Below are 18,165 nucleotides of genomic sequence, written 5' to 3'. Positions count from 1 at the left end.
TTTATGGAGACTTGCTTCCGGTGGAGTGGGTGGTCTGAGGATGACACGCCGCACGCGCCTGGGAGTCCAGGCTGTGGGACAGGTTCTCAGCGTGTTCGTCAAAGCAGGACTTTGACACTGTTCACAGCTGTTGGTAGAAGGCTCTGTTGGTAGAAGGCATGTTCATGACTGTCGTACGTTCCTGATGAAGTGACCCTCTTTCTCAGAACCTTCTGTGTTGGCAAGTCGGCTTTATCTGATGTTGACGTAGCTGCTCCAGCCGTCTTAGTCCGACTGTTTGCATGGTGTATTTCTTCCCATCCACTTAACTGTATTTATAAACAGAGCCCCTTAGAGACAGCACACACTTGGTTCTTTCTTTTTATCCACTCTAAGTGTCTGCCTTTCGAATAGTATGGGGTTCTGTTTCATGCAGTGTGGGTGCAGTGGGATTTGGCTCTCTCGCTTTATGGTGTGCTCTCCTTTGCTGCCTTCTTTTGGGTTACTTGATGTTTTAGAATTCTATTTTAGTTTTATCTGTTGGCTTTTCTGGTTACCTCCAAAAAAGGGTTATGTAGGGATTGCAGTGTACATTCATAATTTTTCACGGTGCACTCAGAGTTATACTGTATCCATTTAAATGAAATACAAGAATCTTGTGGCCGTAAATGCCCATTTTCTGCCCTTCCTCGTTCTTTATGAAGTTTTGTAGGCGTTGCGTCTCCACGTGTTATAAGCCCCACGATATATTGTTCTGTTTGTTTCCTCTAAGTGTTCGTAGCCACTTGAAGAAGTTTGAATCGCCTTTTACCTTCACTCAAATCTTTACCATCACGTCCTGAACACGTGAGCTTTCTTCGGGGTCCCTTCAGCCTGATGAACTTGCTTTACCGTTTCTTACTGTGAGTGCAGGTCTCCTAGCAGTGAATTCTGTCTCTTTTCATTTATCTGAAAATGTCGATTATCCTTCATTCTTGAAGAAGTTTTTGCTGGATGTATTTAATTCTGGGTTGGTATTATTTTCTTTCAGCACTCTTAAGATTTTTCTTTGTTTTTTTGACAGTTTGTGGCGTGCCTTGGAGTGACTTTCTTTGTTTATTGTGCTTCAGCGCCTTGAATTTGTAAAGTTTTGTCTTTCACTAAATTTGGGAAATATTAGAAATCCATTTCCTGTTCTTTGTTCTCTTTTTGTACTCCAGTGGGTGCATGTTCGCATCGTCTCTTAGGTCCCTATGGTTCTGTTCTTGTTTATTCCGTCTCCCGCTTCCCCAGAGCTGTCCTCCAGTACACGTGACTTCTGTCACCTCCAGTGTGTTGTTAAGACTACCCAGCAAGCCGTATATGCCAGATGTTCTGTTTCTCAGTTCTAGAATTCGTTTGCTTTTTTAAAACAATCGTTCTTATTTTCCTGCTGACGTTTCCTGTTTATTTGTGACGAGCATATTTAGGATCCTTGGGCAGAGTTCCAAGAGCTGGCTTTAAAATTCTTACCTGCCAGTTCCAGCAGCTAATCCCTTGAGGTTTGGTCTTGGTGGCTCTTTCCTCTTGAATATGGGCGACATTTTCCTGCTTCTTGGTACATCTAGTGATTTTGACTTGTGTCCTGGGCTTTGTGCAGACTCTGTTCCCCTGAAGCCCTGCCATTTCGTTCCGTTGGGAGCAGCCACACAGCCGTGTGGGAGCAGCTGTCCTGCCTGTGTGGTTTGGACGGATGTTGGGGCAGTAGGTGTGTGATTTTTAGGGCCTTCTGTGGCTTTCTCCTTTCCAGGTTTCCTTCTTGCACTTTCCAGTTGTGGTTGACCAGAACCCTATTTACTGGCTGTTCAAGAAGGTTGGGCCATAGATCTGCATCTGAGATGTGGCTGCAAGAGGGGGCCTGCCCTCAGGCACAGGACAAGCAAGCTTGTTGAAAAACAAGCTCACCCAGTGCCTTTCTCTTCTCCCAAGTGCAGGCTCCCCTCCGGTTTGTCTGCTTCTGCTTCCAGTGCTTTCAGGTTTTTGTTTTTATATTTGTCCAGAGCTCGTGGTGGTTTCTGTGGGAAGGTTGCTCCTGGGGGTGGGAACCCCCCTTCTCGGAACCCAGCCTAGGCTGCCTGCCCCATCCTTGTAAACTGGGGGTTCTGTCCAGTGAGCACCCTTCCTAAACCACTTTGCTTATAGCGTTGATGAACTCACAGCACATTGAAAAACACATTCTTACTGTTTATCGATCCCTTATTATCAGATTCAGTGTATGGACTTCCATTTTTAATTAAATCTTTTTAACACTTTATTTGCTGAAACAAAAAAATAAATCTAGTATTAGAATGTTTTCGAAATTTTGTTTCCTTCATGTATCATGAAATTTTACTTCTTTGGGAGTTGAGTGGTGGTGTTTTTTTAAACATCTGGCCTCTTAATTAAGAGTATTTGTGACCTTCTTCAGACATGATACATAATTCAGCTTCAAATCAATAAAGGTTAAAACTTGGTAAATTCAAATAGCCTCACTTTAGTCAGGGGGTAAAGGTGTGAATGGTTAGTGGGTTCAAGATCTGAGGATGTGCGGTCTGCATCTTGTCTCAGTCCTTCTAAGCCTCCGTCTGATGACGTTAGTGCTCATCACTCAGGCATCTCTCTCTGGCCTGAGCCTTAAGTTGGGAGCTCTCTGTTAAGCTATGGTTGGGACATTTTGTCGTAGAGTCTTAGAAACTCAGTTGCGCAGAAAACCCACCTTGGTGCTCTTCTCAGCGGTCTCCCTGAGCCCTCAGATGGTGTCTGATGGAGTGAGGGCGGGAGTCGAGCCTCTGCGCTCAGTTTCAGGAGAGAGGCTCTTGGTGGTCAGTTTTGTGTTGCTGTTGTTTCCAGAAAATACAAGGGCCCATATGGAACAAACAGAAGCTTCCTTCTCTAGAGTTGGCCACCCAGGCTTTGGAAACGCTAGCAATACTTGAGAGAGCAAACATCAGATGGCGTTCTATCTTCTGGTGTTTTGCCTTTTAAGTTTCTATCTTAAGGAGTAAAGGATGCCCTCTGGAAATGGTTAATGGAATGAATTCACAACGATTGAGACGGAACATTTATCATTATTGCTGTTGCTGTGAATATATTACGTATAGAATAAAACTTGCTGAGTGCTCTCTTGGTGAAAATAATAATACAAAGGCATTAGATTGTGTATTTGAGAAATTAGTAATACCCTAAAAGCTCATTCTCCTTTCCTAAACCTCCCATCGCAGTGCAGACACATTTACCCTTTCTGAGATCACCATGGGCAAGAACTGAGCCAGAGGTTTCCTGGGGTGACATGACTGCCTTGTACTCTTGCCAGAAGCCCTTGCGGTGGCTAAAATTTCGTTTTCAGGGATGATTTGTCCATGCTACCCGGGGCTTGAATGCACGTGAAAGCACAGTGGACGGGCCCCCTGGCCTGTTAGTTGCTTCTTTCCTGACAGGCGCCAGCAGGCCCCGCTCTGGGAGGAAAGACGTGTCCCACAGTTCTGCTTCGGGCCACACTGTGCTGCTCTGCGGCGCCCTGTTCTTTGGCAGTTAGTTAACGTGACAGCAGTTTTAGGCTTTCTGTGGTCACAGTCTGGGAAACTCAGATCCCACTGCTCACTTCCTGACCTCACGGACTGCGCCGCCGGCTCAGCTACCCTCTGGGCTTCCCTCCAGCCGGCTCAGCCCCCCAGCAGCAAGAGCCCCCTCTCCCAGGCTGGCCACGGGTCCTGGCTGTGCCTGCATTCAGCCTGAGAGGATGCGTGAACCTCCGGGTGGACGGATGCACCCGGCCTGCTGCTGGGTGCTTGTCCTTTGGCATCAGCAGTTTCTGGGTTTGTCTCTTTGGGGTGGCGTTTCCTCGCTCGCAGGCCTTCATGTTACTTCGTTGTCTCTCTTTCGTTTTCACGGAGCTGCTCAGAGAACGCACCCTCTGCTCCCGGTCTCCGCTCGCCTGTGCACCTCCGAGCTGATCGGCGGCTTTCCCTCCCCACCCAGCCAGCTGCCCCCGCCTCCCCCAGGTGCTGGCTGGGCGAAGACTGCCAGCGTGATTCACCGTAGAAAGTTGGGAAAGTAACATTTCTTCTTCTGTGTTTTTAACTTCTAATCCCATCCAGAACTGCAGCGTTGTCCTGCAGAGGTGGAGAGGGTTCCGTTGTAAGGTGCGCCGATTTGTCTCTGTCGTCGGTCATTGCAGCAGTTCCCGGCTTGTCACTAGTGCGCGTGTTGTGGCTGTAGATACTGTTCTTGCAGAGGAGTGACTTCTCAGGCCGTAACCGTGTTCTTGGGATGAGTTCCCTTGGCTGCGCTGTTTGGTTCGGGGCAGCACTCGCGGCGGCTCACGTGTCTGTGCACGTTGGTCTTTGGTTTTGCCGTCTGGCTCAGCTGCCTTCTGGATGAGGAGGTAAGCTTGTCTGCCTCTCCGGCCCAGGTTCCCATCAGCGACACCCTGTCATGAGACCGTCCCCCTTCCCTCCCACGGGTCCTTGACCTGAGCGCCTGCCCTGCCTCACTTCAAGCCTCCTCCCCTCTGGACTGCTGCCAGCTCGTCCCCGCGCCAGGCTGTCCCCAGCGCACCTGTGTCCCGCAGCCACTTGTCTCCGTGAGGCCTGGCACCTCCACACTTGGTGCCCACTTTTGTCAGGGTCTGTTTTCCCTGCCCCTCTGGAGGCCTTCGTAAGGCAGCAGCGCCACTGGGCCAGCCACCCTTCTGCTGAGGACACTCACACACTGACACGGCCCCTTCAGGGAATTTGCTCGCTCTTATAGAAGCAAAGACAGTAACTGCCACCGTTCGTTGAGAACTGAAATGTGCAGACAGCTCCGTTCCTCCCGATAATTCTCCAGAATGATCCCAGTTCCTCTGGGAAGCCTGGGGCTCGTGAGCCAGCTCACGGGAACATGCACTGCAGGTTAGCAGCTGCGCTGAGAATCGGGCCTACTCTGAAGCCACTGCCCACCTCCCAGCCAGAACGGCCCCACAGGCTTCCCCGGAGCCCGGGTGCCCCTTCATGGTCCCCGTGCACAGGGGGCGTCACTGGCCTCCTGGGACACTGGGCTTGTGGGGTCGGCTGCCGAGCCCGCCGGCTGGACGGTCTGGTGTTCATGGTTGGTGAGCTCCCGTCTCAGGGCTGTTGAGTCTTGATGCTCAGTACTTGTTTGTTAACCTAATTTAAAAGCTGGTTCCGGGACTTCCCTGGTGGTCCAGTGGTTAAGACTCCATGCTCCCAGTGCAGGGGACCTGGGTTTGACCCCTGGTCAGGGAACTAGATCCTGCGTGCCGCAACTAAGACTCGGCACAGCCACATAAATAAATATAAAAAGAAAAGCTGGTTTCCACCTTTTCTTTCTGGGAGGAAAAAAGATTTTTGTAAAAAATATAATATCCACCTGGTTATTGTTTTTTTCCCTCGATGTACAAAATACAGAGACCAAAAAAGTGAGTTATGAGCCAGCAGCTCTGACTTTGTCTAATGAAAAGTAGTATTTGGCTAGGGTTGACCCTTGAACAACACAGGTTTGAACTGTACTGGTGCACTTACGCCTGAGGTTTTTCTCCAAATACAGCACACAGGAGCCCGGGTGGGCAGCGTCCCCAAGGAGACTGAGGAAGCGCTGTCACGAGGGCCGACTCCAAGTTCTCTGCAGATTTCCAGCCTCGAGGAGGCTGGCACCCCCGGCCCCCATGTTGTTCAGGGTCAGCTGTGTATATTTTGAAAGCTCAAACTACAGGAAGTTAGAAAACGAACACCAAAGCCACCCCAGTGCTCTCCACACGCAGTCTCTCAGGTCCCTGAGACGCCCTCGCCCAGGACCAGGCCGGGCTCCGCGTGCTGCCCCGCCCCTCCTCTTCATCTGCGTGTGTCTTGGAGTCGTCACAGCATTTGTGGTCCCCAGGGACCATGTGTGGTTTTTGTAGATTTGGTCATTTCCCACAGCCTGCCTGGCCCCTGAGGGTCAGCCAGCTGACGTGTGCTGACCATCCGAGGCCCTGAAGAGGCCAGAGCAGGTTGCTAGTGCTCGAGAGCCGAGGCTGTAGCCGGCAGCCTCTGGTCCTTGGGGCGGGAAGCTCGTGGACTCCCTTGGGCTGGACCACCGCCTGCACAAGGTGGGACAGAGGTCATCTGAGGTCGTGTTTCTTCGTGCTGTTGACCTAGGTGTGCCCCTGTATGGCCTGTGTGAGACCCGGCGGTGCTGCCGTCTCCACGACGCTCCTCCCTGTCTGCTGGGATCCCAAGTCAGACAGGCTAGTGCTGTGACGGCGGGTGTGAGGGTCCCAGGGCTGGTTCCCAGAAGGCTGGCTTGAGCGAGGGTGAGAGTGTGCCAGGAAGTAAGTGCTGTTCTCGGAGCGGAACTTAGGCTGAGACTCAGCGGGAAGAGAGCCCGTGTGGTCCCTGGTGTCCTGTGGACGGGACGTGGCCTCCAGCGAGCACTTGACCACAGGTCCTTGTCTAGGCACGTCGTTGCTGTTTTGAAATTGTTCTCTCTCTGTTTTTTCTATGGGAGACAGTACAGTAATATGTTAGATAAGTGCTTTATTTTCCCAATATTCTTATACTTTACACATCAGCAGCCTTCATTGGGCCTCCTCTCTGTATTTTGTCTTTGATCTTACTGATTCACACAGCGTCACACGTGGCTCTGGTGTGGATTGGGAAGACCTGGCAGGCATGCTTCTCCCTGGCAAGAGCCCGGCCTGCTGGGGGCAGGAGCTGCTCTGCCACCATCCTCTGGGCCCTCTGGGGGCAGGTGTGCTTACCTTGCACGTGCAGTTCTCAGGGTCACCTACACTAAGACAGAAGCAGCGCTTGTCCCGTAGAAAACAAACCCACCCCCACGCCCATCCTCCTCTCTGGCTCTGGCCCCTGCAGACCCTCCGTCCCTGCTCCTCCCGACGTGTCCAAAAGGGCAGGGGCGGACAGGTGCACTTGCCTCCCGAGCCTCTTGGGGCGCCGTGCTCACCGGAGTCCAGTCCTGTGGGCCTGGGGCTCTGACTCTTGCCCGGCAGTGCGTGTTGTCCGTGCTGCTTTCTTCCTCTTCGCAGCACACACGGCAGGGGCCGGGGGTGGTGGACGAGGTATTTGTCTCCCTTGCTGTGGACCTTCCCGCCATAGTTGTTCTGCCAACGTGTTCTTCCATTTATAAGATCATAGCGTCGGGGGCTCGAATTCTGGGGCCATCGTGTGGCTCTGTTTTCCAGGTTACCTGTCCTGCTGCCGTTTTCTGGATGACAATCAGATTGTTACCAGCTCTGGAGACACCACCTGGTGAGTACTTGCACGCCAGACCTGTCCTCGTGCTGCTTGCTTTGGCCCGTAGCTCGAGACGCAGGGGAGTTCTCAGGCCATTTTAACTGGAAATGGCCAGGCGGCTTCAGACACACGTGGCAGTGAGTGGTGGGTGGGTTCGTGGTGCGCTGTGCAGATCTGAAAGCTCAGAGTTGGATTTTGAACAGCAAAGAACTGATTTTGAAACTACAGTTTTGCATGAAATGCCCGCTTTTCTTCCCCCCTGCAGATTTTACCTTTGCAGGCCGTCTTTAGTAGCACCTGGGGGAGTGGGTGTGCTTTAGTCCCTCGCTAAGGTGAGCACCGCCTCACTGTGGACTCTGAGCACAGCTTTAAAAAACTTGCCACTTGTCACAATTTCACGTGAGCTGTATCCAACTAATTAATTTTTAGAGTTTCCCCTTACTTTTGGATAGACCACGTAAAGCTCTGTAATGTTTTCACTCGAAGCACCAAAGCACATCCTTTTAAATCTTTAGGTAGTTGAATCATGTTAGGCTTACACTCTCCTCGTGGGTTATTCTGGTCCTTGGAGGCATGTGGTAGTCAGGAGCCAGCGGGCCGCACAGTGGGCAGGGGTGCCCCGGCCAGGTCCTGTTTCCTGAGGTGTCCTTTATGTATGTCCAGAGGTTCACCGAAGATTTATGGTCTGTCTGGACTGTCAGTTGGGGAAGAATTTCTGTATTAGAAGATACTTTTGAAAGCTTTTTCATTCATGAGGGATGTTCTTCAGACCCTGGGAATGTCTTGCTTCCTTCTGTCATCCCTCAGGCCCTAGCAAGGGGCCCTGCACGCTTGGATTTGGGTGGTTGGGCTGAGCCGGGTTTTCTGCGAGGCTTCCGGTGGCGTTGCTTCTGTGGGTGAAGCACAGAAACAGCACACGCTGTCCTCGCGGCGCTGCTGTGTCTCACCTTTGACTGCCCTCCATGTAGCCACCCAAGCTGACGGCTGTGGGCCCGAGCTTAGCTCTGCCACCGCTGAGTGACCCCAGTTAAGGGCCGTCATCTCCTCGTCCCAGCCCGTGGGACCCTGGAAGGCATGGAGCTGGCAGCAGCAGGGAGCGCGTTTTCTGTCCAGCCTGGGATGGCAGCCGGGAGCTTCCTGCTGCCCCTCGCTGAGCCCACGCGGGGGGCCGCATGCATCCCTCCTTGACAGGGACTCGGGCTCCCTCTTTTGTTGGTGTTTGAGTTGACGTGGAAATCACAGTTACCGTAAAGCCCGTGGGCGTGTGCTCATCTGTACTGTGTTTGTTCATTGCGTTTATTCGTTTGCTTTGTAACAAACCCTTCTAAACAAAGTCGGATTACAGGTTTTAGAGTTGCCTTAAGTGCAGACGTTTACTGCCGTCCTGGGGGGTTTGAAGGACCGTTTGTCACAGGACTAGTCTCCTGCGCAAGTGGGGTGACCGCTGTCATTGCTCTGCTCCAGTGCCCTGTGGGACATTGAGACCGGCCAGCAGACGACCACGTTCACTGGACACACCGGCGACGTCATGAGCCTTTCGCTCGCCCCGGACACCAGACTGTTTGTCTCTGGTGCTTGCGATGCTTCAGCCAAACTCTGGGACGTGCGAGAAGGGATGTGCCGGCAGACCTTCACCGGCCACGAGTCCGACATCAACGCCATCTGTGTGAGTTGGGGTCCGAGGTGCGGGTCGGGGGCCCTTCGCCGGCCGTTAGCAAGTTAGAGTCCTTCTCTGGAGCCACGGGCTGCATCGTCAAATTTGAAGATGTTTTCAGAATTAGATGGTCTCTCTTTTCTATGCAGATACAGTCAAATTGAAAAAAACGCCCTGTGGGAGACTTAGCTGTGACTTGATCTGTCCTTGCTGAGGCCTGGCGTATCTCCCGGCCTTGGGGTGACCAGTGACTGTATCACGCGGCTTCCCCCATCAGGGGACGGGCAGCGCCGCGGCTGAGCCCCTTGGCCCAGCTCTGCGGGGGCGCGCGGGGCGCGGCGGTTGAGGGAGCCTGCCCTTGTCCCCGGCACCGTGACGGGCGGGCCCGGTCTCGCGAGGAGCCGTCCTCCTCGGGTTCAGCTTGGCTGCCAGCAGCCTGCAGGGAGCCCAGCCCGTCAGTGGTGGCCACTCTCCCGCTGCTCCTTTGGGAGGCCGAATGGGGAGGGGAAGCCGGCTCTGGGGAGGACGAGCACGTTGCGCCACCCCCGTGCGGGGCCCGCAGTCGCTCTGCTGTCGGGCAGTTCACGTTCACAGTATTTCTTTCTGTGCATTTGCGAATCATCTTGGTTCGCTTTCTCTCTCCAGTTCTTTCCAAACGGCAATGCGTTTGCCACTGGCTCGGACGACGCTACCTGCAGGCTGTTCGACCTCCGTGCGGATCAGGAGCTCGTGACTTACTCCCACGACAACATCATCTGCGGGATCACCTCCGTGTCCTTCTCCAGGAGCGGGCGCCTCCTCCTCGCGGGGTACGATGACTTCAACTGCAACGTCTGGGACGCCCTCAAGGCCGACAGGGCAGGTAGGCAGCGGCTGCGCCTGGCCGGCTGAGACGCGAGCTGAGACGTGTGGGCCCGGCAGGGGGACGGGAGGCAGGCCAGTGGCGGCGGGCTCTCGGCCGCACACGGTGGGCAGGAACGGGCCAGCCGCGTGGTCTTCACGGCCCCCCTCCCATCGGGCCTGTTGGAAGCACAGACTGGAGCTCACACGTGAAAGGCAGGCGAGAGGTGTGTCCTTCCCAAGTGCATTAAAACGCAGGTTGTGCAAAAGACGAGAACTTGCAGTGTTGAAGACGGGGGTTCAGGCGCCTGAATGCTCCATGAGCATCAGCTCATGGAGTCTTCAGTGCTGGAGAGGGTGGGGAAGGGAGCGTGGCTCCGAGCCCGTGGCCCCCCGCTCTGGGTGGGTCTGCTTCCCGCTCTGCATTGAGCCCCTCTTGCCTCTCCTGCTCCCCCACGTGCCCCCAGCGCCCGCGGCCTCTGCCCCGACAGTGCCTGCTGACACTCAGAGGAGTGCAGGAGGCGCATGGGGGTGCTCTGAGATGTGGCTCGGATTCCTCTGGAAAAATGTGGAACTTTCTGGCTGATGACTGCTGAGTGTCGACAGGAGGCCCTGCCTGTCTTGGGGGGCGGGGTTCACTCTGTGATATCCCAAAGGCCCTCCCTCAGCGTCCATCACCAGCCTTCTGTATTCTGTGCTCTGCACCAGGCCCCGGGCATCACAAACAAATGAAGAACAGCCTACAGCCTTCACTGTTGTGCTGTATTTTTGTTGTGCTTTCTGTTGCTTCTTTTAAATAAATTTATTTATTTATTTTTGGCTGTGTTGGGTCTTCGTTGCTGCGCATGGGCTTTCTCTAGCTGCAGCGAGCAGGGGCTGCTCTTCGTTGCGGTGCGCGGGCTTCTCACTGCGGTGGCTTCTCTTGTTGTGGAGCACGGGCTCTAGGCGCGTGGGCTCAGTAGTTGCGGTGCACGGACTTAGTTGGTCTGCGGCATGTGGGATCTTCCCGGACCAGGGCTCGAACCCGTGTCCCCTGCATTGGCAGGCAGATTGTTAACCACTGCGCCACCAGGGAAGCCCCCTGTTCCATTTTTTATTTAAGCATTTTACCGTCGGGAGTGCTCAGGAGTCGGTGCAAGAGGCCCTAGGTTGTTCAGTGTGTGTGTTAGTGCCTTTCAGTTGTGTGTGTTCCTTGTTGTCATGCTGTTATCCACGTGTCTTGATAACAGACACGTTGCCAGATTCTCCAGTGTGTTTTCCTTCTGTGTGAATCCCTCCCGCGGCCGTGGGCACGTCCACCATGGGAGAGGAGCACGCTGACCCTTCCTCGCCTTGGACAAGTGTGGGCATGAGCTTCAGTTTAGTTTCCACTTGACCAGGCTTCCTCTCCTTCCTGGTGCCCTTTCCTCACCACTGAGGCCTGGCAGGGACTGAACCTTGGGGGCTTCTGGGTCTGCTTCAGGGAGTGGCTGGATCCAGGGGTGACCGTGCTGTCGTCTGCTCCCAGGGGTCTTGGCCGGGCATGACAACCGCGTCAGCTGCCTGGGGGTGACTGACGACGGGATGGCCGTGGCAACAGGGTCCTGGGACAGCTTCCTCAAGATCTGGAACTAACACCAACAGGTAAGGAGCAGCCCCGTGCCCTCCCTGCTTGTAGCTCTACGTATGACATTGTGGGTCGGGGTTTCTAAGATTAATTTGGATGTAGTTGATCTGGACTTGTGGGCACGTGAGCATTGGTGTCAGCTTGGAGCACTTCCTGTGCCCTCAGCCGCGAGCGGGTGCACCCATCATGCTGACTGTGCACCTGCACCAGGGTGTCCGTTTCTCTTCATGTTTCTCTAAACTCTGTTTAAAGCAGCAGGTGGACGCCGCTGTGACTGGAAGACCATTCCAACCTTGGAGCGTTACAGTGATAGCATTTCCAATCCACCCCTACTAACGCGGATGCCCTGCACCCCTCAGAACTTCAAAAGGGCAAGACCTTTTCCCTTCACTTATTGCTGAAACCAAGAGCACAATTCCCATTAAGAGAAGAATCTCTGTGCTGTAAACTAAAACAAATCGTGCATTCCTTCCGGGACCATTGTCTTTGTTTTTCTTTTTTTTGTTTGTTTTTCTTTTTTTTTTTTTTTGTCTTGAATGAATTTAAAAGGAAATACTATAATAAAAATGTTAACCAGAAGGTAAACTTGAGTGTAATTGTAAGGCAGACACACTTTTCTACTAGTTTCTTTGAATTCTAGATCAGTGATCCTGTTTTGTGATGTTCATGGCGAACAAGTTGAGGACTTCATCTTGTAATTGATTCTAAGTTTCAGATTGTGTTTGTAACAGGATTTTGCAGACATTCTTATTTCCTTCTTAAAATATATTCCTTTCTGTTCAGTAGTTAAACAGAGAAAGAGGGTCTAGTGCAGCCTCTCTGGAATTGTTAATGATGTAAATTTAGTCCCTAGTTTTTTTACTTTTCGTCTCGTGTCACATGATCGTTGTGTGCACACACGGCATAGAAGGGTGATGCTGAGAAGTCAAGGAACAGAGCACGCGCCGTGGACGAACAGTGAACACCAGTTAGGCACCTTTGCTCCCCAACCCGCTCTCTCTACCTTCTCAGTTCAGTTTTTAATCTCACCCTGGGTCTCCTTGTGAAGTTGGAGGGAAGTTTATACAACAGCAACAGCGCGACACTACCCTGTGCCCCACCCTGACCGTCAGGAGCCTCTGCTCTCAAGCGAGGTGCCCGTCCTGTGCTTGGATAGTCAGTCAGTTATTTGTGTATGAAACAATGTACAAATCAATGTTTTGAAAATAATGATCTCAAACTTTCTAAGTTAAATTTTAAAAAATTTGATCGTTTGCCATATCGGGTGGGTTTACTCTTAGAATCGCATGCTGTAGAAATGCTCAAAAGTGCATATAGGACTCAGTCCTTAGATGTTCTCTTTCTTTTCAGAAATAACCTCTTTAAAGCTGTAACCATTGCTCCTCTGTGCACACGCATCGCATCGGAAGCCGTGCAGCCAGCGGCTCTGCACACTCACCTAGCGGGATATTCACTGTTTTCTTTATTCCTTTAAAAACAAGTCCTGTTCCAAACGATTGCTGTTGGAATTGGGGGGTGGGGCGGGGTGGTACAGGGAATGGAGACCCCGGCCTCCCTTTGTGGATTCCTCACAGCCCGGCTCTCCCGTGGAACCAGCCTTTTGCACCGAGGCAGACCATTTTTCTAACATGCAGACGTCCCTGGTTTTGTGCGCGTCCAGTGTGGAGCAGTGGCGTTGGGACGGCGCAGGCCTCCTCCCCGCACCAAGCACTCCCGTAGAGGCAGCAGCGGCTTCTCCATCCTGTGTTTGCACCATCCTGTGTGCCCTGTGCCCTGGACCCGCAAAGAGTGGGACAAGCACCCCCCCCCCGCCCCGGCCCTACCCCCCTCGGCACCCCTGTAGAGCTCTCTGCACCCTGTCCCTCACCTTTTGTATTTAATTTTAAAGTCAGTGTACTGCAAGGAAGCTGGATGCAAGATAGATCCTATATTCACTGTACTGTTATTTAAGATGTAATAAAGCAGTTTGACATGAGGGATTTTGGCGTGGCTGCTCATTTGTGGGGCTGTTTCGGTGTCTGGGGGGCAGCTGCCCTCCCCTGGCTGCCCCCTCTTCTGCCCACGTGATTTTTTGTCCCCCTCACAGAGAGTCCATGAAAGGAGCGGCCGGTCCTCAGATGGGCCTGCAGAGCAGCAGCATGCCACCAGCCCTGGCCCCCTGTCACCACCCAGACCGTGGTCCTCTCATCCCCCGGCAGCGTGAGTCTCCCGAGTGGCTGTCCGACCTTTCTCTCCTCTCTGAGCCTCTGCCCCTACTGGTGGCCCTCCCCTACTCTTCCCTCCCTAAGATACTAAGGACGTTACTCCAGAGACATACTTCCCTTCAGATGATAGAACAGTTTTCATCTTTGTCCGAATGAAAAGACCTGCATCTTGCAAGAAAAAATGAGCATCTGCCCCACACCCACGAGAAGCAAACACTTCATTGCACGTCAGTGAGGAAGCCTCTCACACCACCGCTTCCCTGGACCCCAGCCCTGCCTTCTGTGCCTTCGTGCTAAAGGATGTGATTTTCTTTTAGTCCGAAGTATTCTGTGTAAGGTTATGAAAGGTAACTTGGTAATTCCCACGGGTCAGATTCATAAGTAAGTGAAGACTGCTCTCAGCGGGAAGTACTCCCTCCTGAAGCTCCCTTTTCCAATTGTCAGGAAGACACAGGCAGTCGGTCCTCCTGGCCCTGCCCGTGGGGAGGGGTGGGTGGGACTGGCGCGATGGCAGCGGTCTCTCCTACAAGGACCATGGGCGCGGCCTCCCGGCGGTTGACAGCCTGAACAGTGGGTTCGCCCGGTTTCAACCTCCTCCCCCGCATCTCTCTGGAATAAATCTGCTCTTTGCACGTTTTAACGCTGCCAGCTGTCTCAAAATGCCAGAGAGCATCTAAGGTGCTCCCTGGGCTGGCAGCCTGAGTCCTTGGGAGGGAGGGTCTCCTGGGGTCAGGAAGCAAGCCTTTATCCTGGCACAGGGACACATCTGCTGTCGGCCACCCTCAGAGGGGCATGGCGTGGGCACAGGAGCCTCAGCAAGGGCTGGCTAGACTGGTGGGGCCAGGGGAGCTGAGACTTGGCCCCTCTGCTTGCTGGCCTCGAGGCCGCCCTCCCACCTTCTCAGCAAAGTGGTCACTGAAAATAGGTGTCCGGGGGCACTAAGAGGACAGCCAGGCGGTGGTGTGAAGCGAAGCGCGTTCCGCACTGCGCTGCCCGGCGTGAGCCTCGGATTTCACGCTTGAAGCCTGGGACCCCTCAGCCTCCTGGGCCTGGATGCACCTGGGAAGTGATGATCTCCTTGGCCCACCCTCCTCCAGGGTGCCTGCCCTTCCACCTTCCTTCCTTTGGCCTCCGCCCCTAGCGTCTGAGGTAGCAGCTGGCTCTGGTGAGCACACCTGTTGCAGGCGCAATGTCCACGCTCCGCCAGACCCTCGGCAGCTAGACGTGAACTGGGGCCTTGCGGGGAGCTCTAGGGTCACCTGCACCCCGATGTTGGGTCTCATCGCCTCTTCCAGCACCCAGCGTTCACGTCCACTCGAGGTGTCCACCCCACCCGGCACCAGCACCCATGATGCCTGACCCTTCACGCAGAGCGCACAGCGGGGTCCTCGGCGCCCCCCTGCCCACCCCAGCGGTTCCTCTTCCTCCTAATGTGTGAGAGCAGGAAAAGGCCACCCCACCCACACCACTCTGCTTGTCTCCCCCCAACCATTCCCCACTCCTGGAGTTCGGCCAAATTCTGCCCCTTCACGTCCTCCCTGTGTGATCTGGGGCCAGTTACTTGGCCTCCCTGTGCCTCTGATTCCCCGTGTGAAAACTGCAACAAGAGCACTTGCTCCTAGACACCTTGTGAGAGTTTGGCGAGTCTCACGTCTGTGAGGTGCTAGAGCAGGGAAGGGCTGCTCACGACTTCGCTCTCAGAGACACACACACACACACACACACACACACACACGACTTCGCTCTCAGAGACACACACACACACACACACACACGACTTCGCTCTCAGAGACACACACACACACACACACGACTTCGCTCTCAGAGACACACACACACACACGACTTCGCTCTCAGAGACACACACACACACACGACTTCGCTCTCAGAGACACACACACACACACGACTTCGCTCTCAGACACACACACACACACACACACGACTTCGCTCTCAGAGACACACACACACACACGACTTCGCTCTCAGAGACACACACACACACACACACGACTTCGCTCTCAGAGACACACACACACACACGACTTCGCTCTCAGAGACACACACACACACACACACGACTTCGCTCTCAGAGACACACACACACACACACACACACACGACTTCGCTCTCAGAGACACACACACACACACACACACGCGCGCGCTCCCGCCGCCCGCCAGGTTCCCTCGGGCTAGCTACCCTCTGGCAGCCCTCTTCCTGGATTTCAGCAGGCCGTGCCCCCGCCCGAACACCTGGAGGGTTTGTTCCCTGCAGTATTGTGCGCCTGGCACTTAGTGGCCCGGCAAGAAGAGGGGCTGCCCGATCCCAAAGCCAGCCCAACCAGGAGACCGCCAAGTCCGTGATTCCGGACACTGGCCCCTGGGGAGGGCTGGGAAAAGTGGGACAGAAGGGGCCGGACTTGTCCAGGGCATGCTGGCTGGAGGCCAGAACTGGGGAAGGTGGCCTCTGGATAGCCTGAGACACTCCCTGTCCACAGGGAGCCTCGGTGCCTCCCGGCCACACCTGTCACCCAGGCCCCTGGCCACTTCCTTTTTTGGGTGCTGGGAAGCCTCCCTCTACCCCATTCCCCTCCAGCAGGCACAGCTGAGGCCTACTTCCCCAAGAGCTAGGAGCAGAACCCCAAAGAGGAAAACCCTTTCCACACCCTGCACCCCAAATCCAAGGGCACCTCCCTTCCTGAATGAGTCCAGCTTTGGAGAGGCAGCCCTATCCACTGCATCCTCTGTGGTCCCCCATCTTTCAGCCCTCAAAAGAGTAGGAGTCCAGGTTTTGGGGGGTCTAAAGCTTAAACAGTAGGGGAGCCATGTTTAAGAAAAAGAACACAAAGAAACAAATACCAAATTAAGAGAGTCCTGCACCTTTGGCACTGGGAAAGTTTACACCTCTGGCCTTTCCTGAACACAGACCCCCTGAAGCAGACCCGGCATCGTCTGCCCATCCCACTGCCCACGTTGGCCTGACTGGCACCCATCCCCCACCCCCACGCCCGCCTGCATCCCTGCTGCTGACCCCTCCCTGTCCCCACCACTGCCCGGCTCATTCCAGCTCAGCCTTGGCCCTCAGCTCAAGCAAGATCTCCTCTAGGAACCTTCGGGAGGCCCTAAAGTGCCCCTCCCAGCACTGGCCTTATGGATTGCGGGGTGTGACTGGGAGGCTCCGGAATCCCCGGAGTGGGCCCAGGGCCTGCTGGGAGATTGCACAACAGGCTCTGATGGAGGAAGCCACAGCCCCCGTTTTCTCATTTCTGAAATGGGGAAGTGCTCCTGCCTGAGGTCCAGAATGGACAGACTGCCATGATTACAGCCACACACCTGCACAAGTTCCTTTTAGAAAGGGCACAGGAAGGGTGCCTGCTGTGTGACCTTGGCTAGTTACCAGGCCGGAGCTGCCTTCTCTGCAGACTGTCCCTGCTCTAGAAGGTTCTTGGGAGGCCTGGCCAAGCATTAGTAGTAGTATGTTAATGCTCATATCCAAAAACACAGCTCAAAAGGCTTTTCTGTGGGTGTGGCTGGGGGGTCACTTTGGGGAAGCGGTTGGGTTTACAAAATAACCAGATGGGGAAGTTACGGAGCTTGAGAAATCCCCCCAAATTTCCGCCATCCTTGCCCCCCTTTCCACTCACCCTTGATAACCCCATGGCCCAGTGGTCCCAGGACAGCAGTGACAGGTGTCCTTTGCTGTGCCCAGCTGTGTTCCAGGTCTCTCAACACAGGGCGAGGAGTCCCGGCCAGAGAAGACTGTCAGCGGCAGGTATGGGGGTGGAGAAACCTAGAGACCACGCTGCTGCAGGGGGCTCCGGTCCACACGTGGCCTGAGCCAGGCGCTCTGTGTCCCGGAGGCCCTGGGGTAGAGAAGGAACAGTAGTAGCTGACAGCCGACCGGGCTCATCCACAGTGGCCCTGCATCAGCTTATTCACAGACGCATCCCAGGAGCTAGGCACACCGCTGGGACACTTGATTCAATGCCGTGGTGGTGGGTAACGCGTCAATTCAGCACGCCTTGGGGGAACCCACCGTGCCTGGACATGGGGGCGCGGGGGCGCAGTTCCCCCTTGGCCCCCTTCCTCCCTCCTCTCTGGGTCCTCCAGTGAGGGGATGGGGGGAGGGAGGAAGAACAGTGTTGGCAAGTCACCCTCGAGGGGCCCTACTTGAGACGCCCGGCCCAGGGCCCCTCAGGTCCAGGTGGTGTGCAAGGACTCGCCGGCCTGCTTGGGGTGGGCGAGGCCCACGAGGGCCGGGGCCAGGCCGCTCCCTCCAGCTGTGCCGGCAGCCGAGGGGCGCAGTTCTGTCGCAGCTGCTCACACCGAGTTTTGGTTCCGAAAACACTTTCCTTCTAAGCAGGGCCACACCCTGGTGGTTACGGAGCCTGCGGCGGTCGGTGTCACCATTGGCGGCACCCGCCGCCAGCCAACCTGACCCGCGGGCTAGAGGAGCGATGGCGGATGGGGGCGGGGCGGGGCCCGGGTCCAGCGAACGTGCTTGGGACACAGCGTGGTGAGTGGGGACCAGGGGTCCTCCTGGGGCCGGCGCTCCTCCCCACCCGGCGGCCCCCAGCACGGCCCCCGTCCTTGCCCCCCCCCCGCCCCACCCTCCAGGCCTCCACTCCGCCTCCAGTCCCGCCCCTAGTCC

The 18,165-nt window shown here is 54.9% G+C and overlaps 1 protein-coding gene across 4 annotated transcripts in view; it reads left to right on the top strand.

Moving 5' to 3' along the window:
- The window catches only part of GNB1 (G protein subunit beta 1), a 92,165-nt gene extending 78,880 nt beyond the window's left edge, over nucleotides 1-13,285 (top strand). For 2 of the 4 annotated variants that reach the window (XM_079942970.1, XM_079942968.1), the window contains 5 exons: nucleotides 7,157-7,223; nucleotides 8,673-8,874; nucleotides 9,508-9,724; nucleotides 11,210-11,325; nucleotides 11,564-13,285. In XM_079942970.1, the coding sequence (XP_079799096.1) occupies nucleotides 7,157-7,223; nucleotides 8,673-8,874; nucleotides 9,508-9,724; nucleotides 11,210-11,316 (593 nt within the window). In that variant the 3' untranslated portion in view covers nucleotides 11,317-11,325; nucleotides 11,564-13,285. Of the gene's footprint in view, nucleotides 1-7,156; nucleotides 7,224-8,672; nucleotides 8,875-9,507; nucleotides 9,725-11,209; nucleotides 11,326-11,560 lie in introns of all 4 variants that reach the window. The other 2 variants (XM_079942971.1, XM_079942969.1) reach the window with 2 other exon arrangements.
- The last annotated feature ends 4,880 nt before the right edge of the window (nucleotides 13,286-18,165 follow it).

This window comes from Stenella coeruleoalba (assembly GCF_951394435.1).
Source record: "Stenella coeruleoalba genome assembly, chromosome: 1".
Taxonomy (NCBI): domain Eukaryota; kingdom Metazoa; phylum Chordata; class Mammalia; order Artiodactyla; family Delphinidae; genus Stenella; species Stenella coeruleoalba.
Note: the sequence above shows the minus strand (reverse complement) of the source record. Positions and strands in the feature narration are given on the sequence as shown.